The 27,437-nt window shown below is 41.3% G+C and overlaps 1 protein-coding gene across 1 annotated transcript in view; it reads right to left on the reverse strand.

The window, feature by feature from the left end:
• Positions 1-395: 395 nt before the first annotated feature.
• map3k20a (mitogen-activated protein kinase kinase kinase 20a) overlaps positions 396-27,437 on the reverse strand; it is a 39,651-nt gene continuing 12,609 nt past the window's right edge. The window contains exons 8-20 of the mRNA XM_088352458.1: positions 26,240-26,326; positions 23,713-23,787; positions 23,541-23,647; positions 18,936-19,071; positions 13,785-13,829; positions 13,685-13,715; positions 11,608-11,747; positions 11,472-11,534; positions 11,308-11,397; positions 5,545-5,661; positions 5,404-5,478; positions 3,269-3,413; positions 396-1,230 (exon numbers count right to left, since the gene is read on the reverse strand). Coding sequence (XP_088208584.1) covers positions 539-1,230; positions 3,269-3,413; positions 5,404-5,478; positions 5,545-5,661; positions 11,308-11,397; positions 11,472-11,534; positions 11,608-11,747; positions 13,685-13,715; positions 13,785-13,829; positions 18,936-19,071; positions 23,541-23,647; positions 23,713-23,787; positions 26,240-26,326 — 1,803 coding nt within the window. The 3' untranslated portion in view covers positions 396-538. The remainder of the gene's footprint in view (positions 1,231-3,268; positions 3,414-5,403; positions 5,479-5,544; positions 5,662-11,307; positions 11,398-11,471; positions 11,535-11,607; positions 11,748-13,684; positions 13,716-13,784; positions 13,830-18,935; positions 19,072-23,540; positions 23,648-23,712; positions 23,788-26,239; positions 26,327-27,437) is intronic.

Here is a 27,437-nt window from a genome sequence, read left to right on the forward strand (position 1 = left end):
GTGCTGGAGCCCATCCCAGCTATCTCCGGGCAGTGGGCACGGGACTCCCTGAACTGGTCGCCACAGAGACAGGCAATTCACTCGCTCATTCACACCTAGGGACAATTTGGACCGGCCAACTCACCTAACCAGAGTAAACCCACGCAAGCATGGGGAGAACATGCAAACTCCACACAGTAAGGTTTGATTTCATGACCTTAGAACTGTGCCGCACATGCGCTAACCACTGCACCGCCGTGTTGCTCTAACTGTAACTTGTTTTCAGTAACGTGCCCAACACTGATTTTCATGAGTTTGTTTTTTTAATTAATAAAAATACTGTTTTGTTTTAATATTAAGTGCTATATGCTTACTTCCTGGGAAAAAGCTTTGAATAAATACACTTTGCGATTAAATAAGGCTCTTTGGCATGTCGTTTTTATAAATATGATTTGAGAATGATTAAAATACATATACAGAAACCTGAGTAAAAAATAATTCATTCCTCTTGTAATAAAATTTGTATCTACATGATAAACCCGTTCATTCGCGGTCGGTGTTAAATCCTGCCCCCGGCGCCACGTCCCCCCTGCCCTACTCCTCTCCTGGGTTGACTTCTGAGCGCTTTATTGCTCTGTCGCAGCGACTTTTTATGTCGTTCCACTTTGATCCAGCCTCCGTCGTTTGCCGTTTTGGCCTCCTCGCCTTCTTCCTTTGGGATTTCCGTCACCGACACGATGCCGGGTATGAGGCGGGGGCGGACCTGTGTCGCCGCGCTGTAACTGTTGGACCTGGGTCTCGGTACTTGGCGAGGACTTTTACCGCTTTTGTTGACGTTTTGGCTCACTCTTGCATTGCTCCTCCCTTGACCGCTACCGAAAAACCCTTGCCTCCTGTACTCGAGTATTACTCCGGCGCTGAGGGGCCGTTCTTTCTCCGGGACGCCCTCGGATGTGGTGCTGCAGGGGCTGCTGCCTTTTGAGCCCAGGTAGAGCGTCGAGACTTTGGCGGAGAGGTTGGAGTTCGGCGAGGAGCTTCGAGAGTCGTTCCAGGGTGCGGAAGGAGATCGGACGGGAGAACGTCGAGCGGCGGCGGCATAAGAGGACGCTTGGCTTTCGTGCACCGAGAGGAACTGAGGGAGCGTGCGCGCTTCCGAGGTGGTGAGGGTGGCGAGGGCGGCCGAGGGACGTTGCGTTTTATGCCGGACGATCTGACGCAGACGCACGCTGCGCATCCACGATTCGTCGATGTCTGAAAGAAGTTAGAGAAATGGCGTGGAACTCAATAAACAGTCAATTTCAATGTTTACATGCAGGGAATAGTGTGATTGGAACCAGTATTCCAATTGTGTGAAGCCATATAAACAGAAATCTAATTCAGGTTTGAGTGCAAATACTCTTAATACAGGGTTTGGGAAACTATGGCCATATATGGTTCTTTTCCTGACTACATCAGGCTGGAAGATAAATTATTTACTTTATTGTTACAGGTGAAGTTGATTATAGCACGTGTGAAGCCTAGATGACAACAAATTGGGTTCGATTCAGTACATACAGGGCAGTCTCAACTACAGTTTACAAAGTGACACACTGTAAATCGCTTAAGAATCATTTATATGAAAGCTCATTCAACAGTGTATGGTTACTGTTGAGACACTTTTTGATGAAAACCCACAGAACAAACTGTAAAAACCTGAAAACGCAATTTGGTTGGGTGAGTGGAAGGAATGGGCGTAACAACACACAAAGCGTGTACTCATATCCCTCGCCCAGCGCCATCTGCACTGAAAGTAAATGCTTTGGTATCCTTGTTTGCAGTATTTTGTGACATTTTTACAAAAGAACACTGCTTGCAACTTGTTTTGAAACCATTTTTGAGGATAGTCAAATAGAGCCTCTACACTCAGACGCATGACCCTTGTCAGGGTAAGCGAATTTGTCAAGAGGCACGGCATCCTGGCCCGCCTAAAATGAAGTGTACGATTATGGCTGTGATCCATTATCCAGAGTTGCTGATTAGTGAGCGCTGGGGCATGCAATGCATTTTTGGGTTAGGCAGCTGGAGTGTACCATTGAAACCCGTCTAAAATGCACTCAACAGTTTTTGCTGCAACCCATTATCCCCAGTTGACTATTGCTGAGAGTGGGGGCCAAGAGAGCACATTTGTGTCATAATTGGGCGTTTTTTTTTCTTATCGCATAAAATGAAGGTTTGACCTTGTACGGGAAGTTCATGCTTAAAGACCCTGGAATATGGCAGATATTAAATAGTTTTGCAGAGAAAACGTATATCTGTCTGATATATAAAACTGGCTTGATGATACGAAACTTATGTGAGTGATAAATAAGACATTGCTAAAATGCTTCCTATGCTGTTTCAGTCGGATGCAGAGATATAATTCATGCATTTGTTACCTCCCATCTCGATTACTGTAATGCACTACTCTCCGGTCTCCCGAACTCCAAAATCAAGAGCCTTCAGCTAGTACAAAATGCTGCAGCGAGGCTTTTGACTAAGACAAGAAACTTTGATCACATTACCCTGATTTTAGCTAACCTGCATTGGCTCCCTGTTAGCTTAAGATGTGATTTCAAGGTTCTCTTGGTATTATACAAAATCATACATGGACTTGCTCCCTCATATCTTTCAGATTTGATTTCCCCCTATGTTCCGGCCCGGAGCCTTCGTTCTGAAAACGCTGGTCTACTGGTGATCCCAAGAGCCAAGAAGAGATCCGCAGGTTCGAGAGCGTTCTCCATTCGGGCCCCGGTGCTGTGGAATGCTCTTCCCCCTGAGATTCGATCTGCAACCTCAGAGGAAATGTTTAAATCTAAGTTTAAAACACACTTCTACTCTTAACATATGAATAACTTATATTTTATGTTGACAATATCTGTGTATTATTTGCCCTCATGTAGGTTTTAGATGAGGGGATGGTGTCATAATAGTCTGTAGTTTGCAAGAGTCTTTGATCTGTACAGCCCTTTGAGACTCTTTGTGATTAAGGGCTATACAAATAAACATGACTTGACTAGAAGACACAGACATCAACAAGGGGGCAAATACCTTTTTACGGCACAGCAGCTAAAGATGGCATCCATTTGAGTAATGAGGTTTGACGTGCTAACCCCTCCGATTGATTTTCTAGCAAACGCCATGTATACGCGGTTATGACTATGTCACTAGTCTTGCAAATGCTTCAATCGGATTGCTCCAAAAATCCCAATTCTGAACCCATACAGACTACTCCTTGCATGTGAACATATTGATTGCTAATTTGACATCTTACCCGAGTTGGTCCTGGAGCTCAAGTCAAAGTGAAGCGGTGCGGGTTCGATGACGAGCTCTACGGTTTTGATGGCATCTGGCACGCCGGTCTGACTCCATATCAAGGGGCAGCTGTGTCGAGTTGACTTTGGTAACCTGACATTACTCTAGATTGACACGTAACCAAAGTTACTTAAGAGTTATTTGCACCCAAAAAACTACATATCAAACAAACACACAAAACATACCAGTATTGCTCAAAAAGATGTTTTTTTATTTTTTTTAAAATACACATTTGCAAAGGTTTTCGTGTTGTAAACTTGTCATCTCCAAATGGCCAATTTTGGAAACGCATAAACTTACCCTTAGAAAAACAGAAAGGGAAAACTGGGGACAACAGTGGCACAAAAAAACACATTTTGATTTAAAATACCTTTATAACTCTTTGGGGGCCGGCCTGCGGGCTTTAGTTTGCTCACCTCAGGTCTAGATTGTGCTTAAAAAATGTTTTTTCCCGCATTAATAAGAGGGCCCCAAACTTAATGGACTTTCAAGTCCCTCCGAGGATTTTCTATGGGCTTGAGATTTGGAGACGGGCTAGGCCACTCCACGATCTTGAAATGCTTCTTACAAAGCCACTCCTTTGGTGCCCTGGCTGTGTGTTTTTTAGAACGAGAAGAATTTAATTTTATTGTCATTCTTTGTAACCATGCACACAGAACGAAATGTCGATACACCTGACCCGTACATTTAAACTGTAGCGAGCCGATGCAGTCGCAGCCAAACAGGGCGCCGCCATTTTAGACCCAACTGCTGTCTTGGGAGTCATTAGGTGACCCAATGCCGAGCGCCAAGCAGGGAGGCAATGAGTACCAATGTTGTGACTCGGCCAAGGCTGATGGAAAAAGATTTTAACTCAAAATCTCTCTATGGCCCAATTCAATTTTTCCTTACACAGATCAGTCACAATGGCCCCTTTTGCAGAAAAACAGCCCCCAATGCATGATGTTTCCAGCCCCATACTTCACGGTGGGTGTGGTGTTCTTGTGATGCAATTCAGTAATATTTCCCCTCCAAACATGAGATCCTGTATTTTTTGCCAAAAAGTTCAATTTTGGTTTCATCTAACCATAACACATTCTCCCAGTCCTCTTCTGGATCATTCAATACTCTCTAGCAAACCACAGACAGGCCTGGACGTATCCAGATTTCATTGCAGGATTTGAGTCCCTGGTGGCGCACTGCGTTACTGATGGTAGCCTTTGTCACTGTGGTCACAGCTCTCTGGGTCATCCACTAGGATTTTTGCTCATTGTGCTTGTTATCATTTTGACACCACAGAGTGAGATCTTGCATCAAGTCCCAGATCAAGGGGAGATTATCAGTGGTCTTGTATGTTTTTCATTTTCTTATAATAGCTCCCACAGTTGATTTCTTTACACCAAGCATTTTACCTATTCAGTCTTCCCAGTGTTGTGCAGGTTTACAATTTAGTCTCTGGTCTCCGCAGACAGCTCTATGGTCTTGGCCATAGTGGAGTTTGGAGTGTGACGGACTGAGATTGTGGACAAGTGTCTTTTTAACCAAAAATAAGTTTTAAAAAAATGTGCCATTTATTCAGGTAAGGAGTGGATCCTTGTTAGACCTCGTTAGAAGAAGTTAGACATCTTTGACAACCAGAAATTTGTTTGTGGTAAATAAACACTGATTTTACACTCTAATTTTTGATCCTTTGAAAATCAAACAATGATTTTCATTTTTTTCCACATTCTGTCTCTCAGGGTTGAGGTTTACATGTTGACAATTACAGTCTTTTCTAATCTTTTCAAGTAGGACAATTGGTTTCTGACTAATTACTTATTTGCCTCACTGTATCTATCTACACTGTATGACCTGGAAGGTCTACAAATTCCTTCCATTATAAATCTTTTTAATTAAGACCAAATTCTAGTAAATGTTGTGTGCCTTTCTACAATCATCGGTCTCGAACACCACATTTTTTTAAGTACCGAAAAAAACAAAGGAAATACCTAACTATTTTGTTTATTTACATAAGAGTGTGGTATATTTTTAATGGTCCGGCCTATATCCACTGAGGGTGTTTGTAGCCTAAAAACTGAAATGAGTTTGATACCCCTGGCAAGTGTCATCCTTTACCTTATAGCTGACCGTGTAGTCAATTTTCTGGTTGGCCTGAATCCCGACAATCCACTTGTCCATGACAAACGGCAGCTGCGTTATAAGTGGAATTATTTTGTTAGTGTGATAAAAAGAGAACGGGAAAACAAATTCCAAAACCTTGGTCATCCGTAAGGGCTCCACATCCTGACGATTGGGACTGAAGATGACGTCCTTGATGTAAGTTAATGCCCCGTCGTCACCGTCCAGTTCCAGGAACATTTTCCACTTGCAATCCTGAACAGGGAAAATGTATATTGTGAGACTCAGCAGGCACTTGAGGCTTTTAAGCCTGAAAAACATTTTAATTCTGTATGTAAAGCAACAGCACAATCTAGAGGGCGTTTTGAAGCACTGCCTCAAAACTGAATGGACCCAAGTGAAAACATTTCACACGCTACAAATGAGCCATGGTGGTCCCCAGGGTTGAATTTTAGGCCCCTGAAGTCTTTATTCATCCACTGTGGACAAAAACAGGCAAATCATTCCATCTCAACAGCAGTCATTATTCTGCTCTTTTTCACACTCTCCAAAAAATAAAAAAATAATATAGAAAGAAGTACTTCTTCTAACATAATAAATAAATAACTCTGTTCTTTTTCTATTACATTTTTATCTGCTTTTCAGTAAATATTTTTGACCATATTTTTGACTTCACTAAGTAGAAAAAAGAACAACAAACACCTGACCAATATGGGAAATAGTGATAACATATAATGGAAACAATCATTAAAAATATATAATATATTGCATTACTGGTATATTTTTCTAATTTCAATAAAAATATGCTCTAAATTAAAAATAAATTAAAATAAAATGAAGAAAATTTTCTGCAATTGCAAATAATTAATGAATTTCTAATGAAAAATATTGTTTCAAATATATGATTCTGTATATTTTCCTCCTTTTTAAAAAAAAATATCTTGAATTAAAAAGGTCAATTAAAAATGAGTTAAATTATCAGCCGATATAGTATTTTACTACATTTTATTATTTTTATTGATGCTGACCTCATACTTTTCTTTTACTGTCCTTTGCGGGGGCCTGGTGGAGTGAGGAAAAGGGACACATAAGGATGAGTCAGCGGACCAGCACCATGCCTAAAGCATGTCAGCTTGTACTTCTTGAACAACTTGACTTATTACCTATGTTTATTTTTGATCATGGCTACATTCCGTCTATTTTTACCCAATGCAACATCTATTTCAGCCTAGTCATCCTGGAGGGGAAATTACCTCTTGTGTGGCCCCTTTTAAAGGTTTTTTATTTTCCTTGATTGAGTTTTACTTGAGTTCTACCTTGCTCTGAAGTGGATTTCAAATCAGGGCAAGTCGTAATTGTGGCTTTTGCAGTCCTTTGAGACATTTTGTAATTAAGTGCTATATAAATAAATGTGACTTGAATCCAAATCTACAATATGGCTACACAGTGGATTTCTGCTTGTTATTATTATAAAAATAATCATTGTTGTTATTATTATTTTAGACAAAGAACAAACATATTTAATGCCACCTTTGGACCAGATCGTGAAAATATTGTCAAACAGCGAACCGGTCTGTGTTACAGAAAAGGTTGCTGACCACTGCTCTACATCACATTTCAAACTGGTAGGGTCCAACTGCAAACGATGCATCATCCTCTTTTTAGCGTTTGTGCACCTTTTTCATGGCCAAATTCAAGCACTAATAAGGACTTTCTAAGCTAATATTCCAATTTCTCCAGTACCATTCAAAAAAAAAATCAGGTGTAAATAATGTATTTTGCAGAGCCACGTATACATCTGCGATTTACATATGCAATTTTTAATCATGCGTGTGCATTTATCAATACATTATTTTTAGATCTTAAATAAATTGCGAATATATTTGTTTTGAGAGATCTCTCTCCTATCTAGGTGGATGTTGGGTAAAATTCACAGTAATATGCAGCTTACATTTTCAGTTGCAGGAAGTTCTTCAAATTACAATTCCCAACTGGTTAACGCTACCTTAATTTTTTGCATGGCCCAAAATAAATGTCCATAATTAATATGAAATCCTCACACTAATACACATTTCATAGTGCCCTGATTAGGGGTAGTATGCAGTTGTCCTTTTAGGTGCAACCCGTAGGGGGCGATGATGTGTCACACAACAATGTCATACAAACTAATGCCAGCTGCCGTTAATCACAGGGAAAAAAGAAAAGCACTGGCAAAATGAAGCCACCAGAGAGAAGTGACGGTGGCATTTTCAAGCAGACTCGTTGCAAAACAAGGCAACAATTTCAAGCAGTTACAAACACGTTTCAATCCTTGAAAACGCAACACTGAATTTCAAGCATTTCCAAAGATTTCAAGCACCCGCACAAACCCTGCCTGTTACACGCCAACAAAGCATTAACGAATCGGCAAATCCCCAAACGGCCACAGGTCAATGCTCAACAACACGGGGTTCACGGCACGGACCGCTCCATTGTGCACTGATCACAGGGAGGCAGATCACAGAATCGGGGCCTGATACACTTGTCTGAGGGGCCTTCTCCAGCAGGGGCCCGGGGGTCACAGTCTCGAAAGGCAACACACCGGCGGCCTCGGCCCCGGTACGCTCTCGCCGGGGGCTCCCGCTTCGACACGGGGTCTAATCACTCCGGCAGAAACAATGTCGCGTAATGATGCCTTGGACCCGAGTGCATATAATGACAACTCATACATAATTCAGCACCTTTCACTTGGCTGCACGGTGATATCCTCATTAGCAGGGAACCCTCAGTGGCTGTCAGATGGTAGCCGCTCAATCGCAAGGCCCTCATTTTGTCTTTGAGAAGTGCAGCTGCTTCCACGACATCGCCAGCAAAGAGGGGCGAAGAAGGGGGGATGCAGTGTGGGTTTGTTTTATTTTGTGCACACGCACTAAAAAAAGAGAAAAAAAAAACTTCCAGTTTGTAAAAACAAGGCTGACACGGAACCTGACACCAGGCAGAGGAAAATAATTAGCTCTCATTTTCTCAGCCTCCTGTTTCCTTCTCCCCGCTGTGTTTTCGACCCACTAAACCACCACATGTCAGAAGAAATGGGAGGCAATTAGCAGGCTCGTTTCAGCCCCGCCGAACACACTGAAAGAGGACTATTTATGACGGGACAATGAACAGCTGAAAGATTAAATAACGTTTTCCTTTTAAAAAGAAAACGACTTCTGGCTAAATGGGCTAGTTTTCATTAAATTCGAACGGCAAGTGAAGAGCCAGCCTCCCTTTTTCTTTTTTTTTCTTTTTCCTGAGTGGAGCTGGCTGGGTTGGATGGAGGAGAATGACATGTTTATTTGTCTGCTTTTCTACCTGTATAGTGATGTCTGTAATGGTCAGTGTAACAGCTATTATTAGTGATCGCTGGGGAAAAAGAAGAAGAAAAAAAAGCCAGCGGCATATCAATTGATTGAACGCGTTCTTTGTGTACACATCAAACTCTCTGGCTACTTTATTAAGTACACGTGCACCGACTTACAATGAGGGATGCAACAAATAGTTATTTCAAACACAATTGGGCAAGTACCAGGTATTATATCGGTGCTGATAAAAGGTCACCCCTAGTGGCTGTTTTAACAATGCGGAACGGAAGAGTAATTAAAAAAAAACACCTTCATTCAGGGCTGTTTTACTCACAGCTGCCATCTCCTGGCTTGTCCTCCGTCAAGCTCTTTATGTTTCATGTATTGACAAATAGAAACAAAAATAAAATGAAAGTATGCAGGGACGAGCATATAGTGGCCCCGTCCTCTCATTCCTCCTACCTAATGCCTAATGTGTTCTGCCGCGTGTTCTCCGCTTTAAAGTAAGATGAAAGAAGATAGGCCCGGTGGGAAAAAAATAGAAGGACTCTTTTGAACTCAGTTGGACATTAAGACGTACTTAATTGATAAACTGTTCTACTTTTAACTCGCACCCAACGATTAAAGGAATTTAATATACCAAAGGTATTGGTATCTGGCATCACCATCAATGGCTATGTAAAAGATCTTAATAACATAATTGTTCAGTTGGTGATTCATGTACTTCTACTTACAATTCGACCAGTACACATATAATACGGATCAAGCTTGATGATCACTTTATTTTAAATGTGCAAAAATTATTGGTATATGAACAAAAATTGATTTTTTTCGATTATCTTTCTTATGCATAATTATTTAGTCTGTGAGATATATTATTTTAGTATTCCTAAAACAGGGGTCCCCAACCTTTTTGAAGCTAAGAGCTACTTTTGTAACAGGTAGGTGCAAAAGGCTACCAGTGTCACGGTTGCCATGGCGCCCAATTGGCCACCGCCCATGTGGCGCCAGCTGCAGCTCGTTGACAGATTGACTTTCCGTTTTTTTAAGCTCAGTGCTCTCTCTTCCTTTGTCAGTCCATCAACAAACCTCTGCCCCGCAAGACGTGGGTTTTGACTCCTGTTTCCTGTTGGTATTTCCTGTCTGGTATTGTTCCCGTTCATTTTGTCCTGTTTAATATCGGTTTCCAGTTTCGTTACCATCTAGTTTGTCCTGTTTATTTTCGATATCCTGTTTTGATATAAATCCTGTCTGTCCCCTCCTGTCCGGTATCGACCCCATCTGTCCGATACCTGCTTGGGCAATTTGTATCGATCTCGTCGGCCTCTGGATTCCTATCATTCCACGCCAGACTGCTGCCTAACGTGCATGACTCCCCTTTTCCCGTAAAAATAAAAGGCTTGCGTGAGAAACGTCACGCATTTGGGTCCTGATCCTGCTCCGGCTCATGACAACCAGTTTGATATGCATTTATAAAACAACACATTATCATGTTATTACACCGTTACTATATTATGCTATTATCAGGTTGATATTAAGAGAAATGGGGTAAAATAAGGCCCGGTCAACCACTAATACATTTGTCTTGTATAAGGCCACTGAGCAATTTCCATATGTAAATTACAGGATAAATTAAAAAATAACTGTAAATGATAAATGTATCATGTATTTAACAACACAATGACAATGACTTTTCATGTCCTAAAAAAAAAAAATCACAATAACCTATCATTGGTGAGCCATTTTATGAAGAGATCCTTGGGCTACTTGGGTGTTTCCCAACTGGAGCCCACGGGAAACAAGTGGCTTAGAATATGTAGTTAAGTCAAGTCAAGACATTTTTATTTGTATAGCCCTTAATCACAAGGAGTCTCAAAGGGCTGCACAGACCACAGATGATTGCAAACCACAGACTATTATTACATCATCCCCTGATCTAAGACCCATATTTTATATATATATATATCCTTTTAAATAATTCTGGCCAATTTCACAATGGGACAACGAGGCACTCTGATGGAGCCAAGCCATTCCCAAGCCCGGGTTCACAAATCAGCTGTCAAGTCTGACTTCCTTTCAGTTTAGTGAGTCTGTATTATTCACTGTGAAGCACACACTCATAGTGAACTATGAGGCACTCTTAAGTGGGCATACCAACGCAACCAAAGTATTTGAAAGAATGTGCCATATATTCCTGACAATAAGGTGCAATTTCATCAATAGACTTTAGGAAAAATATTTTGACACACAGTAAGGCAACCCAGACCATCAGGCACATACAATTAAAACTACTTAAAGAGCTAGGGTTTCAATAAAAAAGTCAGAAAAATATAACTAATAATATCAGAGAACATATACTCAAATTTTTAAACCACGAAAATGAAATGATCAATTCCTAAATGGTAAGTGTATGTAGTAGCATTTTAAAATATGTATTTCCAATTGAATTTACCACACTTTCTAGTATATTTATGTGCACTGGATTAAAGGCACACTTTGAATTCCTGGCAAAATGTTTTTATAGGTCTGCTTTATTGTAAAATACGGTATTTGAAAAAAAATCTCGTAGCACACTTACGGATTTCCCTGTGCCGGGTTTCCAGTGGTACCCGAAGACGAGCTCCAAATTAACACTTTTACTGCTTTCCACTTTATTTTCAAGCTCCTCCTGGACAGAAAATGGAAAATTATGAATTGGTTCAGCAAAGATAATACAAGATAGAATCAGGTTGGCCAGATGACCTTCAGCAGAGGTGGAAAGTGCAGCAGGCCGAGATAGTCATTGGTCAGCTTCTCAATCTCGCTCTGCCGAAGAGGAAACAGGACGCAAATCACGAGTGGCATCATGGGAACGTCCCAACATTTAACCCCGACTTACCTTCAGGTGCATGACGTGACCTTTGGATTTGATGCCCATGTCCCGCATGTCGTTTTCTGAAAGCAACAGGAGCCGTTTTCCCGTGATGTGGTTGTCTCTGAATAGGTCAGCGTACAGGTGCATCCCACATGTGCTGCCCTCTGAGACACAACATTGTTACCGGAGATTATTTTTTTAACAAACACAGTGCCATAGACGACAATAGACATCAAAACCTCCTTTTTCAAAGTAATACAGTATTTCCTCTGCATTCCAAGCAATCCACATGAAATAATAACCTCATATAAATGCTGTTAGCCAGCATTATTATTAGTAGTCTGGGTGAGTCATGCATGAGCAACGATATTCCGCAAATAAATGGGGTTTCCGCATTCAACTACTGACATTAAAGGTACATTGTTTTGTATTTTACCACTAGATGGCACTGTGTTAAGGTGAACGAAAACCAGTGCCAAATGAGTAAAGCGTAGCGGCAAGATGCCAAACAAACACGGCGGGGACTACTAGATATGAATTCCGCTGTATAAAAGAAATACAAACTTCTTAACCTATTAATATTTATAAAAATTAACATTGGTGAAATAGTTTATGTATAATTTTGCATATTATTCAAATCAGTGTTATTTTTACTCAATAAAAATTTCTTGTGCCACTAGTAGGCCCTAAATATTACACACTGTCCCTTTAAAGGATGATTAAATCCATGTCTCTAACCAAAATTAACAAAGGACCATGTTTCTCTGCTCCATTCCTGCGTCCCATGTGTTTACTAGGTGTGCGTATATGTGGCGAGCTTACGCTCTATATGGATGGATACAACTGTGGCATTGTTGCAGTGGGGGCAGAAAATAAAACGGAAAATGTTGTGGAAAACTCAACCAATACGAATAAGTCTTTTTTTGCAAGTGTTCTGAAATTCCTTCCTACCCAATGAGACGTTCTACCCATGCTCTGTGCATATGCATGCGCAAAACGCTGTTAGCGGTTTTACGGGAGGGGTGCAAGTTTTCGTCCTATCTATTGTATGTGCCTTTGAAAGTAGTAATACATTCAATTGAAAGCAGTGAGTCAGTATGATTTTTGTTTTGATTTAGTCGTATTTAACTCTTTCACTGCTTGAAAATACTGTTTTCTGACGTAGCTTTAAGCCGACGCGTTTTTTGTGGTATTTTTAAAGAATGGTGTTTGTTGACTACGCTATTCAGGCAGTGTTCCTAACGAGATGCTAACCCTGGCTTAACATCATTAGTAAAAGTTCTGCTTGCAATAATTCCGAGTTTCAGTGTTGTTGGTTTTATTTGAATATAAAGAAACCATAAATGTCATGATGACTGATTCATTTCAACTGTGCCAGCTCATTTGGCGCCAGCCGCTGCTTCCTGATTGGTTCCCCTCCTACTTAAGCTCAGTCCTTTCACTCGCCTGTTGCCAGTCCGTCAGCAAATCTCTGTTTCTACAAGGCAAGCATTTTGACTCTGACTCCCGTTGGTCCCGCTTTTTTCACCTGTTTCTGTTCCCGATTTCCCTGTTTGTTTCCGGCTACGAACTGTTTTTTGACCCCGACCACGTTTTGATCTTCCGTCCCGGCTTACGACTCATTTCTTGATCCTGACCACGTTTTGCTATCGACCTGTTTTTCCGTCTACGACACTACGATCTCCCGCTCCGGAAAATCCACTTCCGCATTCGGAACACGTTCCGATTCTGTGAGCGGCTTGCTTCCCGCGTCCAGCGAGCACCGGATCGCGAGTGCTGCCTTTCCTCTTTATCTCAATAAACTTGTGGTTAACCTTACGCATCTGGGTCCGAATTCCGTTCTGGTCGTGACAATAACTGCTGTGAGATCAGCCCATGGTAGGACATTTTGAGTTTGTGAGCATCATTTGTCTCTCTACTACAAGACTCAAAAATAATTTACTGCAAAAATATCTTGGATGAGGGAAACTCCGTGGTATTAGGCTCAAGCAAATGGATTGCTCCTACTTTGTGGAAATTCATTTAATAAGGGTGTTTATGTAACACACAAAAAAAAAAAAAAATCGAGGAAATACTGTAATCCCAAAAGAACAGTACATACCGTCCCCGAATATTTGCTGCATCCAGAAATACTGCAAGACAAATTGATCACTTTAGCTGTGAGAAACGAAACAAAGAGAATGTACAGTCACAACACTGACCACATGCTCCTCCGTCCACGTGTAGATGTCAAGTGTAGGCAGCAGCTACAAAAGACAAACAAGAGCTCAAACAATCAAATGTGGATGAAGATGCAAAATGGAAACAAAAGTGGAAGCATTTCCCAAATGGAAAAACAGACGCTGTCAATCAAATCTTCTTTTCTTCCCCCTCATCTAATGCTGTTTTCTCATTCGGCCCGAATGTCCATCTGCCAGCGCCATCGATTTGAATGACAAATCATTTATTGCTCAATAAATGTAATCATGCAGAAACTTGACAGGCAAAATAAAGACTTGCTGGTGTTGACGGGTAGAATGGCGCGTGATGACAGAAAGGGAAAATTGGAGGAAAGATGACTAAGTGAGCGAGTCGTCTCTTTTCAGCATCTCCTTCAGATTAAGAGCTGAATGCGGCGGGCCTGGATAAACAGTGGCTGCTGCAGAGCGTTCGTCCTCATAAAGGCACTCCAGCCCCGCCCGCACTTCCCGCCTCCTCTGTGCTGCGTTTTGGATGTGAGCGTATTCAGTCTTATTTTGAACAGCACTTTGCAACAAATAGACCGCTTGCATCCTTTCTGCAAACTTGTGAGTTGTCGTTGAGGGCGATCTGCACAATTTGTATGCGTGTGCTTTTCTTGTTTCCCTCTGCTGCATTGTTATCATGTGGACTAGTCACATGCTGGGTAATCAGATCATTGAACGTTTTTAAGAAGGAAAAAAATGTTGCGTACAGTGCAATATGTACAATATCCTCTATTGACTAAACTGCAACTTATAAGTAGATGCTTTTTCTTTATTATTATCTTATCAGACCAACAACGGCCAAATATGATGTCACAGTTATTGACTGACAGGAAAAAAAAGACCCAATAATTTGTCACTTTTATTTAATCAGCTGACAATGTTAGAAAGAGTCTAAGCATTTATGTCCCAAATTGGAATATAGACTTTCTATAGAAGTAGTAGCACAGCTTGGTCATGCATCCCCTTTACCTCTCTTTAATGTGTGTGAGGCACCGGAGAGATATTGCATTACCGGTATTATGTCATGTCAGTATTATGTTGCTCATAATAATATTTTGTTATAGTCATAGTTAGTATTGACAAATTAGATATTGACTGATTGATGTTATTCTAATAAAAAGTTATCGATATTTATCTCCAGAAGCAGAATTTTATTGGTTATCATTATCGCCATTAATATTCAGTTATTGTACATCCCTAATTTGGTTGAAGAGAAGGTGGATTGAATACTATTTGAAATTAAAAAATTTAAAAAAAAAAACAATGCACAAAACGGTGTACCTTAATCAAACCCATAAGAAAATGCAAATGAAGTTTTTTTAAAATAAAAATGAGAAAAAAAAAATTGCGATACTTTTTTAAACCCCACAAAATATTTTACAGCAACCAAGAAAATAGAAAGTTTTCTACACAACAATCCCGTAATAAATATATATATATATATATATATATATATATATATATATATATATATATATATTACAGGGCAGCGCAGTGGTTAGCGCATGTGCGGCACAGTTCTAAGGTCTTGGGAACCTCCTGTGTGGGTTCAAATCCAGCTACCGGCCTTCCTGTGTGGAGTTTGTATGTTCTCCCCGTGCTTGCGTGGGTTTCCTCCGGGCACTCCGGTTTCCTCCCACATTCCAAAGACATGCATTTCAGGTGGATTGGCCGGTCCAAATTGTCCCTAGGTGTGAATAAACGAGCGAATTGTCTGTCCCTGTGTGCCCTGCAATTGGCTGGCAACCAGTTCAGGGTGTCCCCTGCCCACTGCCCGATGATTGCTGGGATGGGCTCCAGCACCCCCGCGACCCTACTGAGGATAAGCGGTGCAGCTAATGAGATACATATTACAAACAACACACAAAAACCTAGTTTATTTTGTTTTTGTTGTGTTGTCATAAACCCCCACCAAAGTTTGGGTGGGCAACCTTCAAAATTGGGTCGTATTATGCAAATAACCTCACTAGATGTTCCCTCCCAAATAATTAGAAAAACATCGTCTTTTATGATATTTATGGCTCTGCTACGGCATCGCAAGCAGACAACGTCTTCTAGACTGGACAGAGAGTAGCCGATGTCCTTTCCGGCTGAGTTGATAACTCTCTGTCTGTTTTTTCCTGTCCGCAGCCGTGCTCCCAGCATACCACACGGTGATGCCGTATGCCAGCATCTATCATCATCATCAACATCTAATATCTATAGGTTTGTAAACCTTTTTCAAGGCCAATTTTCCAACTTCTCCCGTACCATAAAAAGAAAAAATCTGGTGTGATTCATTTATTTTGCAGAGCCTCAGATATATCTGATTTACATACACGATTTTTGACCTTGCTTGTGCATTTATCATGACATATGATTTTTAGATCTTGAGTAAAAGCAAATATAATTGTTTTTGAGACATAGCTTACATTTTCAGTTGCAGGAAGTTCTTCCCATTACAATTAACTACTGGAAAACACTCCCTTAATATGTTGCATTGCCCATAATAAATGTCCACAATTGACATGTAATCCTTGCACTAACACACATTTCATAGTTCCCTGTTTAGGTGTAGCATGCACTAGCATGACCCCTAGAGGGCGATGACGCTTCATAGGAAATTAAATGAAAGGCCAAATTGAAGCCGCCAGAGAGCAGGGTCAGTGTCATTTTTAACTGGCTTGTTGAGAAACATGGCAACAATTTCAAGCATTTACAAGTACTTCATGCAAAATCCAAACAATGTTCAATCTTTGAAAACACAACATTAAGACTAAAGAATATTCAAGAATTCCAAGTACCTGTAGGAACAATGTACCATTTTCCTGACAAGCCACCACTCACATCTTGGCATTCATCTTCTAAAGCTGCTATTTCTGTGCTAACTCATTCAATCCCATATATAAGGGGTGGCACGGAATTGGTTTATTCAATGTTTACGATATGACATATGATAGCGGAACAAAACAAAAATTTGTAAACATGTGTTTTGTGCAAGTGCGTCATAGTACAAATGAAAACAACGAAGCACGTGTTGCCACAATGAAGCTAATTCCAATTCATTCTGGCAGGCTCCAATGTGAACAATGGCTTGAATTAAGCACTGCAAGGCAGAATAATGTGTTCATATAGGTTTTTTTCTGTTGAAATCTCTAGAAACATACTAATTATTAAAACAGCAAATTATTTTTGGCCTTATTATTAAGTACTTCACATAGGGGCGCAAGGACACCTCTGTAAGTGAGAGATTGCGGCAACAACTGCACTTCAGCACATTCAGAACAAATTGGCCAATCTTAATGTCAGCAAAATGTCACTTCATCATAAAAGATTGGCCTTCCCCAAAGAGCCGGCACTCGTGCCTTCTTTCTTCACAGCATGCCACATTCCACATACAGTAAATGACTTCCATAATGTCCATAGGGTTAGGTACTCGATTGGGAATTTTATTCCTCTGTCAAACGGCTCCTTCTCCAGAATGACAAACTGAATGCATAAAACGCAAGTGAAGCACACTAAAATAGCACTTTGATAGCAAGACGGTCTAATTACAGCTAATGGTTTACAAGTAATAATCCAGGAACAAGGTCTCCCACATTGGACACCTTTCGACATTAGTCCAAATCGTAGCCGGTCACATGAGTTTAGAGAGTCGGTTAATACCCATTGTCTGCGCCGCTTATCCTCAGTAGGGTCGCAGGGGTGCTGGAGCCCATCCCAGCTATCTTCGGGCAGTGGGCAGGGGACAACCTGAACTGGGTGCCAGCCAGTCGCAGGGCACACAGAGACAGACAACTCACTCGCTTATTCACACCTAGGGACAATTTGGACCGGCCAATTCACCTGGCATGCATGTTTTTGGGATGTGGGAGGAAACTGGAGTGCCTGGAGGAAACCCACATAAGCATGGGGAGAACATGCAAACTCTACACAGGAAGGTTCAATCCCATGACCTCAGAAATGTGCCACACACGCGCTAAACACTGCGCTACCGTGCTGCCCAATCGGTTAATACGTTTATGAAAAATTTCAGCCGTGCCCTGCCAATATCAGTGGCTAGCTCAAACATAACAAAACCATAATCCGTTACACCTGCTTGTTATGAATAGGAATACAAACCATTGGTTGTCATGGCAAAGTAAGCTGATTTGTATTACTGGTGGCAGGGATTTCTGTCATTTTTGGGGGCTTATTTGCTTGTTTAACCCATTTTTGTCTTGTACACAAAAAACAAAAAGCATGCAGTTTTCAAAACAATGGCAAAGATAGTCAATGGTCATTTTTAAATGAATAGTGACTTTTGTTAGTTAAAAATTATTAATCGACGCACCCTTCTTTCATCCAAAAGAAGTGGATTAATTCTGTCCCCACGGGAAGAGTTTTGTCGTTTGAAGTTGACACATGGCATCATCATCATCAACAGCCATCTGCAACCTTCAACTCCATCATCTGTACGTTTACATACATATTCTTTTGAAATCGCTGATTGCTTCAGGTTTTTGTTGATTGTTTGCGGTGTGGTGTCAGTCAGTCATTATATTTTCATTGTATGTTTCAGTTTCCTCTGATTTGGAATCAAGTGGAGCTTGGACGCTAATTACGGGGATTAATTTTGCTGTAATTTATAAAAACAACATTTTATTTGTTAGATTTACTTCTACTAATCTAGTACAGGTAAAAATAATTGACTCAACATTAGCATAATTATCTGCAAGGACATTTTTTAGCTTGTGATAAAACAAGTAAAATAATTTAAAAAAATTAAAAAGCACTGAGTAGCAACTGGCAGCATGTCGGCGCACTGGTTAAGCCGTGTGCGGCACAGTTCTGAGGGCATCAGATCGAACCTTCCTGTGTGGAGTTTGCATGTTTTTCCCGTGCTTGCGTAGGTTTCCCCCGGGTCCTCCAAGTTCCTCCCATATTCCAAAAAACATGTATGTCAGGTTAATTGGCCGGTTCAAATTGTCCCTAGGTGTGAATGAGCAAGTGGGTTGTCTGTCTATATGTGGCCTACGACTGGCTGGAAACTAGTTCAGGGTGTCCTGCCCACTGCCCATAGATAGCTGGGATGGGCTCCAGCACCTCCGCGTCTCTACTGAGGATAAGCGATGCAGATAATGGATGGATGGATGAGTAGCAACTGACCGGGCTGTTGGATTGTTGGATGAGTTTGCACTCCCACATCTTCAGGCGCCTCTCCCGCTCTTTCAGTTCCTGTTCTTTGCTGCTCAGGTCCCTCTCCAGCTTCTTCAGCCGGTCCAAAGTGGCCTCGATCTCGCCTCTGTGACATCACATACAAACACATGCACAACAATGTTGGTGATCCTATTGTTTTTACACGAATCCCTCGTTTTTTTACGGGGGTGACACTCCATAGCCAAAATCTGCTAAGTAGAAACCTTTAGTTATGTACTTAATTATTCATTTATTGCTCAAGAACAAAACCAATTTACAGGCTCAAGTATTTGTTTAACAAATAAAAGTACTGTACTTTATAAACTTTTTTTTTAAAATAACTTCTGTAATGTCAAATTATGTTATATTTTTTAAATCTTGGTGTTTAAATGTTGTTGTATGGATTGAGGACCTGATCCAATTTTATTTACCTGACACTTTGCCATACAAACGACAATGGCAACCGCCTCCTCCTCCTCTGCCACCAAAACAACCTTTGTGTTGCTGACACCTGGTTCCCCCGGAAATGCATCCATCACTGGACGTGGTACAGCCCAGATGGCAGAACCAGGAAGGCATTGGACCACATCCTGATATCACGACGCTGGAAGTCGTTTGTAACCAACTGCCGGGTGTTCAGAGGAGCACAGCTTGGCAACACAGACCATCGTCTGCTGGTGGCCCAGCTCAAGCTAAAGCTCCGAGCCAACCAGCACATGACTCTGCCTCGCCCCGACTCCTCCCGACTCAGCGACCCCAACATCGCCAGAGACTTCAGTTGCTCCATCCGCCGCTCTCTTGATACCCTGGCTCCTGACAAGCTGACAGACTGGGCGGCCTTCAAGGAAAGTGTCCTCCAGTCTGCTCACAATGTCCTCGGACGCCCGCGATCCTCCCCGAGAAAGCCCTGGATATCAGAGAGGACACTAAACATCATAGACCAGCGGCGTGAGGCCCGACTCCGAGGCGACCTCACAGAGTATCGGAGACTGAATCGCCTGCGCAATGTGGCCATTGCTGAAGATAGGGAGAGGTTTTGGCAGGCAGAAGCCCAACAGCTTGAGTCCGCGGCCAACAACAACAACATGAGCCGCGTATTCAGTCTACTACGCCAAGCCCGTAGCGGCCCACACATAAAGACAGCCCTGGTAAAGGACTCAGACGGCAACCTCATCATGACAGAAGCCAACTGCCTCGAGCGCTGGAAGGAGCACTTTAGCCTCCTCTTGCAGCACAGCACCATCCCGGCTGATCCCACCCTCCTAGGGGCTGCGAGCACAGCACCTCCTAACGACACCTGCTGCACAGACCCTGTAACACCCGAGGAAGTGAGAGCTGCTCTGAAGAAGCTGAATACCAAGAAAGCCCCCGGCATCTGTGCCATTACCGGCGAGATGCTCAAGGCCGGCGGTGATGGCATGGTGGAGTGGCTAACCCGCCTATTCAACCAGGTGTGGGAATCGGAGCAGCTGCCCACCGACTGGACCAGAGGAGTCATCTTGCCCTTCTGGAAATGCAAGGGCGACAGGCTTGTCTGTGGAAACCACAGAGGCATAACCTTACTCTCCATCCCGGGCAAGGTCTTTACCAGGATCTTGCTCAGCCGTGCCCTTCCAGCAATCAGAAGCTGCCGCCGTCCCCAGCAGGCTGGCTTTATGCCCAACCGCTCCACAACGGACCACATCTCTGCCGTCCGTTTGCTGATAGAAAAGACCCGTGAATTCCGTAAAGATCGCCATCTATATATATCGGATTCATTGATCTGAAGGCCGCCTTTGACACCGTCTGCCACTCTTCACTGTGGAACATCCTCCAAGCTCCCAGAGCACCACCCAAGATCATAGCCCTGTTCAAGCTGCTCTACAGCAACGCAGAGAGCTGTGTCCGTATCAACGGCATTGACTCCGACTGGTTTGCTATCTCCAGCGGCGTTCGCCAAGGCTGCGTGGCTGCTCCCGACCTTTTTAATTGCATCATCGACCATCTGATGTTCAGGGTTAGTGAGTGCATCCCCGGAGTGTCTCTCGGCAACTACCACCTGACTGACCTGGAGTATGCTGACGACACCATCATTCTCAGCACTTCCTACAGCCAGCTGAGAGACGCTCTGGGCATTTACAGCGAAGAGGCAGCGCGGCTTGGCCTGCAAGTGAATTGGACGAAAACCAAGTTCATGTATGTCGGTGATGGACCAGATCCACCTTCCATCCAAATTGGTAGCGACATCGTAGAGCCTGTCAAGAGCTTTGTATATCTGGGGTCCATGGTGACAGACAATGGGGACCTAAAACCAGAGATTCTCCGCAGAAGAGACCTGGCAGCATCTGCTCTGCAGTCTCTCTGGAAACCACTCTGGCGGCACCAGACCATCGCACGCAAGACGAAGCTCCGCATTTACAACCTCGCCGTTCTCCCTATTCTGCTTTATGGCTCAGAAACATGGCCCCTGAACGACACCCTGGCCACAAGAATCGATGGTTTTGATAGCAGGGCTCTCAGAACCATCGAGAACATCAGGTGGCCCCAGCGAGTCTCCAATAAAGAGCTCAGAGCCCGCACGTGCCAGCCCCAAGCATCTTTCTTGGTCGCACAACGCCGCACCCGCTGGTTTGGCCATGTCCTTCGTCTACCACCAGACCATCCGACACGAGCCATTCTCCAGTTTGACCCAAAGGCCGCAGGCTGGAGACGACCACGAGGGAAACCCCGCACTCGATGGCTCGACGTCGTTGCGGGCGACCTCCAACAACACGGAGTTGCCGTAGAGGATGCAGAACAGCTGGCACAAGACCGCCAGCATTGGAAAAACCTGGTTCATCTGGTCGGCTCAACGCACAGGGACGGGACCCCCCGACCTTCGCTGGAGCAATAAGTAAGTAAGTAAGTAAGACACTTTGCCACCATCATGTGGATGTTATGGAAAACTGCATTTCCAGTTCTGTCATACAGAAACGAAATATTTTTCTCTTATAAAAATCATTTTTTAAAGCGCCACGGAGCCACTACGGGGCGCCAAAGACCTACATGTGGCTCTAGAGCAGGTTTAGTAGGTTGAGCGGTCCAACTTTGTAAGCGCTAAAAAGCCTCTTCCTCCGTTTAGCCAGCAAGGGATTACTGTATCCTGTTGTAGGCATATACTTAATGGCACTTTAGTTCTCTCAGTGGCAGACATGAACCGGAATTAGTTCCAATTTATTGTGATATTTGTTTTTGTAAGATTCAATCCAATCTTGTTTAAGAAATTGCAACAACTAATTTATGACTGGCAATTAAATATAAGATTAATTAGCTTGCGGTAATATTTTATAATCAAACAACAATCTGGATCAATTTGGGATTAGAAATTCTCCAAATCCTCCACAATCCAGTTGTCAAACAGAAACTATTTGACCATTTCTACAGTCCTGCATTTTAGGAAACACATATTAGTGTTGGATCAACATTTTCCTGGCTTTGGAACAAAACTTTATTGGTCAGAGTTTGATTAATTTCATTCTGTTTATATAATTTAAACCAAGTTGAACCAAAGTGTTACGTCTACATTTTTTCTGTTCTAGTGTAAAATAAAATGTAAATAGTTGCAAACTTTTATAACGGTTTTGATTTTGGATCATTGCAGGGGCAACACCAGTCACACCAGCATTTGCTTATACTGTACTTGGAAAAAATTAAAATTTTAGCAGATATATATGTAGTCAAATTTGAAAAAACAGGGGAGAATATAATAAAATCCAATATCATTGACAAAAATTAATAACCTTATTGAGCCACAGTGACCAAAAATAATAAGAAAAATTGTATAGTTTCAATTTAGGCAACATTATATTTTAAGCTAGTAAAAACAAAACATTTAAACTAGTGTTGGGAATGCTTTTTGAAGATTTTGGACAGACGGTGTGCCTTGAGGTTTTTTTGAATAATAAGAAGTCTACCCTGGCTAAATAAAAGTTGAGAAATACTGCTCTACAATACAGATGGTCGAGAGGGAGGAAGCCCCAATATGTTGAACATCCTTTTTTTTGCGTATTAACTCAAAAACCAATCACCCAGTAACTCCTGAACCATTACAAGGAGCTATTGGAAGTGTCAGTCTCCTGAGATTGTGGCAAATGCACATGACCTGTCCGCACTTTGGTGCCCGCCTCACCCAGGTTGACCTGACTGCGCCCGTGTGGACCCTCCAGCGCCCTCGTGACTTTTGCTAGGGAAAGAAGAATCTCAGCCGAGCGGCTGAGGCGGAATAAAGTAGCAGCTGAGACTCAGGCTGTGCAGAACATCAACTGAAACTCCAGCTGCTCACACAGCCCAATTAAACACTTCTACTTGAAAAAGATGGTGATTATTTTTAGGGCCTTATGGGTAAAGAGAGGAAATATATCCAGATGGGAGGATTTTCATGCCTTTTCCATCAAATCATTAAAGATCTATATGAAGCTTCTCCACTTCTTTTTTTTCTGTATTTCCCGACCCCCGTCAGCCCCATTTCCATGTCATTCTTCGCCGTTTCCTTTAGGCTGAGTGCATATTGACTACTCAATACGTTCGGCTGGCCCGCCGAATGGCTCATTACATTACCTCCATTCAGACTTGTTGTGGAGGAAAGAGTTGCACTGTTGGCGAAGTTGGCTGTCGTTCGCCATGGCCTCCAAAGTCGACAGGATCTGCTTGAACGTTGGCCTTCCCTGAATCGAGAGAACCGTTTAAGTCACGGCTCTCGGTGCCAGATGGAATAAAATGCGACGCTCACTTTTGGACCCGTCATCCAGCAGTCTCTCATCAGTTCCGCAAAGCTGGCAGGACATCCGCTGGGAATGGTCAACCTCTGGGACACAGAAATTAAAAAGGAAAAACCTTCAGGTAATAATAAGTGTTGCAGATCTAGGTTTGTAATAGCCACCATTGCTTTATTTTTAAAGAAGGATTTCATGGATCGGTATCTCAATATGCAAGTAATCGCCCGCACTGGTAATCGTCTAAAAAAGCCGTATTGAAGATGCCTATTGTCTAAATGCAAATTCAATGGCACTGAACGTGTTCATACAGGCTTCATACACCTTTTTCATGGCCAGACTCAAGAACTTTTTAAGGACTTTCAAAGTCAATCTTTCAATACCTGCAGTATCATTAAAAGAAACAATCCCATGTGAATTATGTATTTTGCAGAGCCACAAATATATCTGCGATTTACATAATCTTACGCGGATCCAATCAACCGACCAACTAACCAAAACCTTTTTAAATAAGGTTGAGAAGAGTACCACCATCCAGTACTTCTTTAAAGACATCACATATTTACAATACCAACCACTTCTTTTATGCTATCACAGTCTTGTTCCACGGACAGACTGAGGAGATCATTTCTCCCTCATGCCATGAGGCTCTTTGATTCCACCCGAGGGAGTAAAAGCCCACATTAAACCCCAACCCTACATTTGCATATTACCCCATTGTTATTACAGTGTCTATTTTTTGTAACACTATTTAGATGCTCTTTAATAACACGTTTTATATTACTTTTTAACACAAGGATACTGCTGGAAGTGTAAATTTTCCCACGGGGATGAATAAGGTATATATCTATCTACAACTATAAATAGAAAATTAAGAAATACATTGAATAATCTCAGCAATGCTAAACCACAGACCCAGGAATCCAGCTCTATTACACCGATAATTGGACTCTTTCTTCAATCAAATGAATACAAATGCCCGTTTTCTTTTTCAGGTCCTAAGGAAGTTGTGGAGTATTTTACAACATTAACAGCATTACGTAACGTTGATATACCTGAAAACACCGTAGGACTGCCTTAAAAAATGGAATATTGCTTTTAAGTTGCTTATTTTCTATGATGCAATTTACAAAATGCCATAGATTCATGATTGGTTATTAACAAACCGAAATATTACAAGCATTTAATTGTTTTTATATTGCGTATTAATGGCCGTCCCTCTATCTCTAGGCCTGTTTTTGGGGTACGGGTTTGCTCCCGCACATGAAACAAGATACTGTTTTTCACAGTTACCAGGATCAGAGGAAGCCTCCTGATCTGACTCAGATACAGCACCTTCTTCATATGCTTGCCATTGTTTTCGGGGTAAACCGTCATCTTGTTCTTCAGAAATGAGCCAGACCTCATCATTGACGGGCAGCAGCGTGTCACAATACTGATTCTAGATCCTTAATCACTAGGGAATAACAATTTGTATCCAGAAATTTGAGTATCACATCGTACAATATGCATCCCCATCACTTGTTGCTTTCATATTTTGGTTGAAAAACAAACTTTGTGGCGATGACGTTACATCCTTTGCTTTTGTCACATATCAAAGGGTCAAAGGCTCTTGCACAGTGGAACATTTCTCATTTGAAATTATATGGTCTAGAAAATCAAATGAACTAAGAGAAATGTTTACATTTTAACGCACATAAACAATATATTCATAAGAAATTGTAAGACATAACAGATTAATTTTTTTCAGGTTAAAATCATTGTCTTTAAATTAGATACTATTTTTTTAGTATTGGATTCTTTGCATGTTAGTTTTTTCCCCACCACAAGCTGCTGCTGTGTTGAAATATATGATTTTTAAAGATAAAATCATGGTACAGAATATATTTTATGTATTTATGAATGTTTTCAAACTTGATTTTAGGTCCAGTCATTCGAATCCTGTGCTGTACGCTATTAGCAAATCTTGCACGTGTGAGCAGCAGCTTAGGTTGGGGAAAAAACGAAATACGTACCAATAGCTATTTAACTATTGTCAGGTCAAATCATGTTTATTTTTAAAGCCCTTAATCACAACAGACTATTGCAAACTAGAGACTACACCATCCCCTGATCTAAAACCTACAAGAGGGCAAGAAACTCAAAAACCTCAGCATGAGGAAAACAAAGAAACCTTGAGAAGGGACCACGCATGAGGTAATCCCCTTTCCAGGATGACTAGGCTGCAACAGATGTTGCATGAACAAACAATAAAATTAAAAATGAAATGTAAAATAATTAAAATATAAGATAAAATGATATAAAAAGGATGACCTACAAGGCATTATTAAAATAATAGAAGGCATGAAACATTTCAGTGGATATCTAATGAATCCAGAATGTATGACATTTGCGTTTTTTTATTTAATTACAAAGAAAAAAAGAACTTTATCACGATATTCATACTTTCTGAGACAGTCTTGTATTATGCAACATTATTTTTGCTTCCCCTTTTGATGTACGAATGTGCAGTATTTACAATTGGGTGTTACCATGATCGCTTACCTCCTCCTTTTCCACTACCAGCCAAGCCACCTGTAAGCCTTCCAGGCCTTTGAATGGAACCTCGCGTGTCAGCATTTCCCAAAGCACCTGAAACAAAATCAGACGCGCGTTTAAATTAAAAACAATTCGTCATAAAAAAATGTCATGTATTCAATGCAATGACTGCAAAGACAATTATGGTCAATTGACATAGTCTGTTTAAAAAAACATGCACATTTTAAGAAAAGGTCGATATTTTTTTTTCTTACGTTTCATTCTGTGATTGACTACTTATGTGACATATCCTAGAAAATGTGACACAGAATTAAATCGTATAAGCCCCCTTCCACACACACACACACACACACACACATACTAAATAAAGTGTTTTAAATAAAATAATGGCCTTCTATAATCTAATGTTTTGGAAAGCATATAATAATTCGATACATACACACAAAAGACATTAGAGTTTGCCTGTCATTCTTCTCAGTTTCTCAGTCCAGCATGACATTTTTCACAGAAAGAAGACTAAATATGTTGACATCCAGATGTTTTTGTATTGAGATATGCATTAGCTAGAGGTAAAGTGTATAATATTTGACCAATAGATGTCTCCGTATGGTGTTGTGCAACCCATCACGAATGCTAAAAGCACACGGAAGAGGTTACGACTTAAAGTGACAAAAACACATTCTTTTCCCTCACTACTTAGCCTAGCCTTTCGCGATGAAAGAAAAAAGTAAAGAAAAGAAGAAAAAATATGAAAAAATTAAAAGTAAAAGAGAAAAATGAAGAAAGGAAAAAGGAAGAGAAAGGTGAAAAAGAAATAAAAGAAAAAGAAAAATGAAAAGAGAAACAAGGACAAATAACAGAAATAATACTTAAAAGGAGCAAAAACTGTCTTACAGTGGAATATGTTTTACTCAATTTTAAATGTTATCTATTTGTGAGTAAAATAAATGATTAAAATTATGTGCAAAAGAAAATAAGTAAAAAGCAAGAGGACGGCCAACCGTGTCAGCTCCCTTTAGGTGAGAATGATCATATGTCAAATAAATGCTCATTTCTCGACTGACAAATATTTAAAAAAATGCATGTTTACGCAACAGTTCATGTATTTTTTTCTTATTATCAAAATGAGAATTTTTCATGGTTCAGTCCACTGACCCCCAGGAAGTGAAAAACACCTTTAAGGGGAGTCCAGGACACAAAAAAT

The sequence above is a fragment of the Urocampus carinirostris genome, chromosome 14 (genome assembly GCF_059441175.1).
Source record: "Urocampus carinirostris isolate Australia breed hairy pipefish chromosome 14, RoL_Ucar_1.0, whole genome shotgun sequence".
NCBI lineage: Eukaryota > Metazoa > Chordata > Actinopteri > Syngnathiformes > Syngnathidae > Urocampus > Urocampus carinirostris.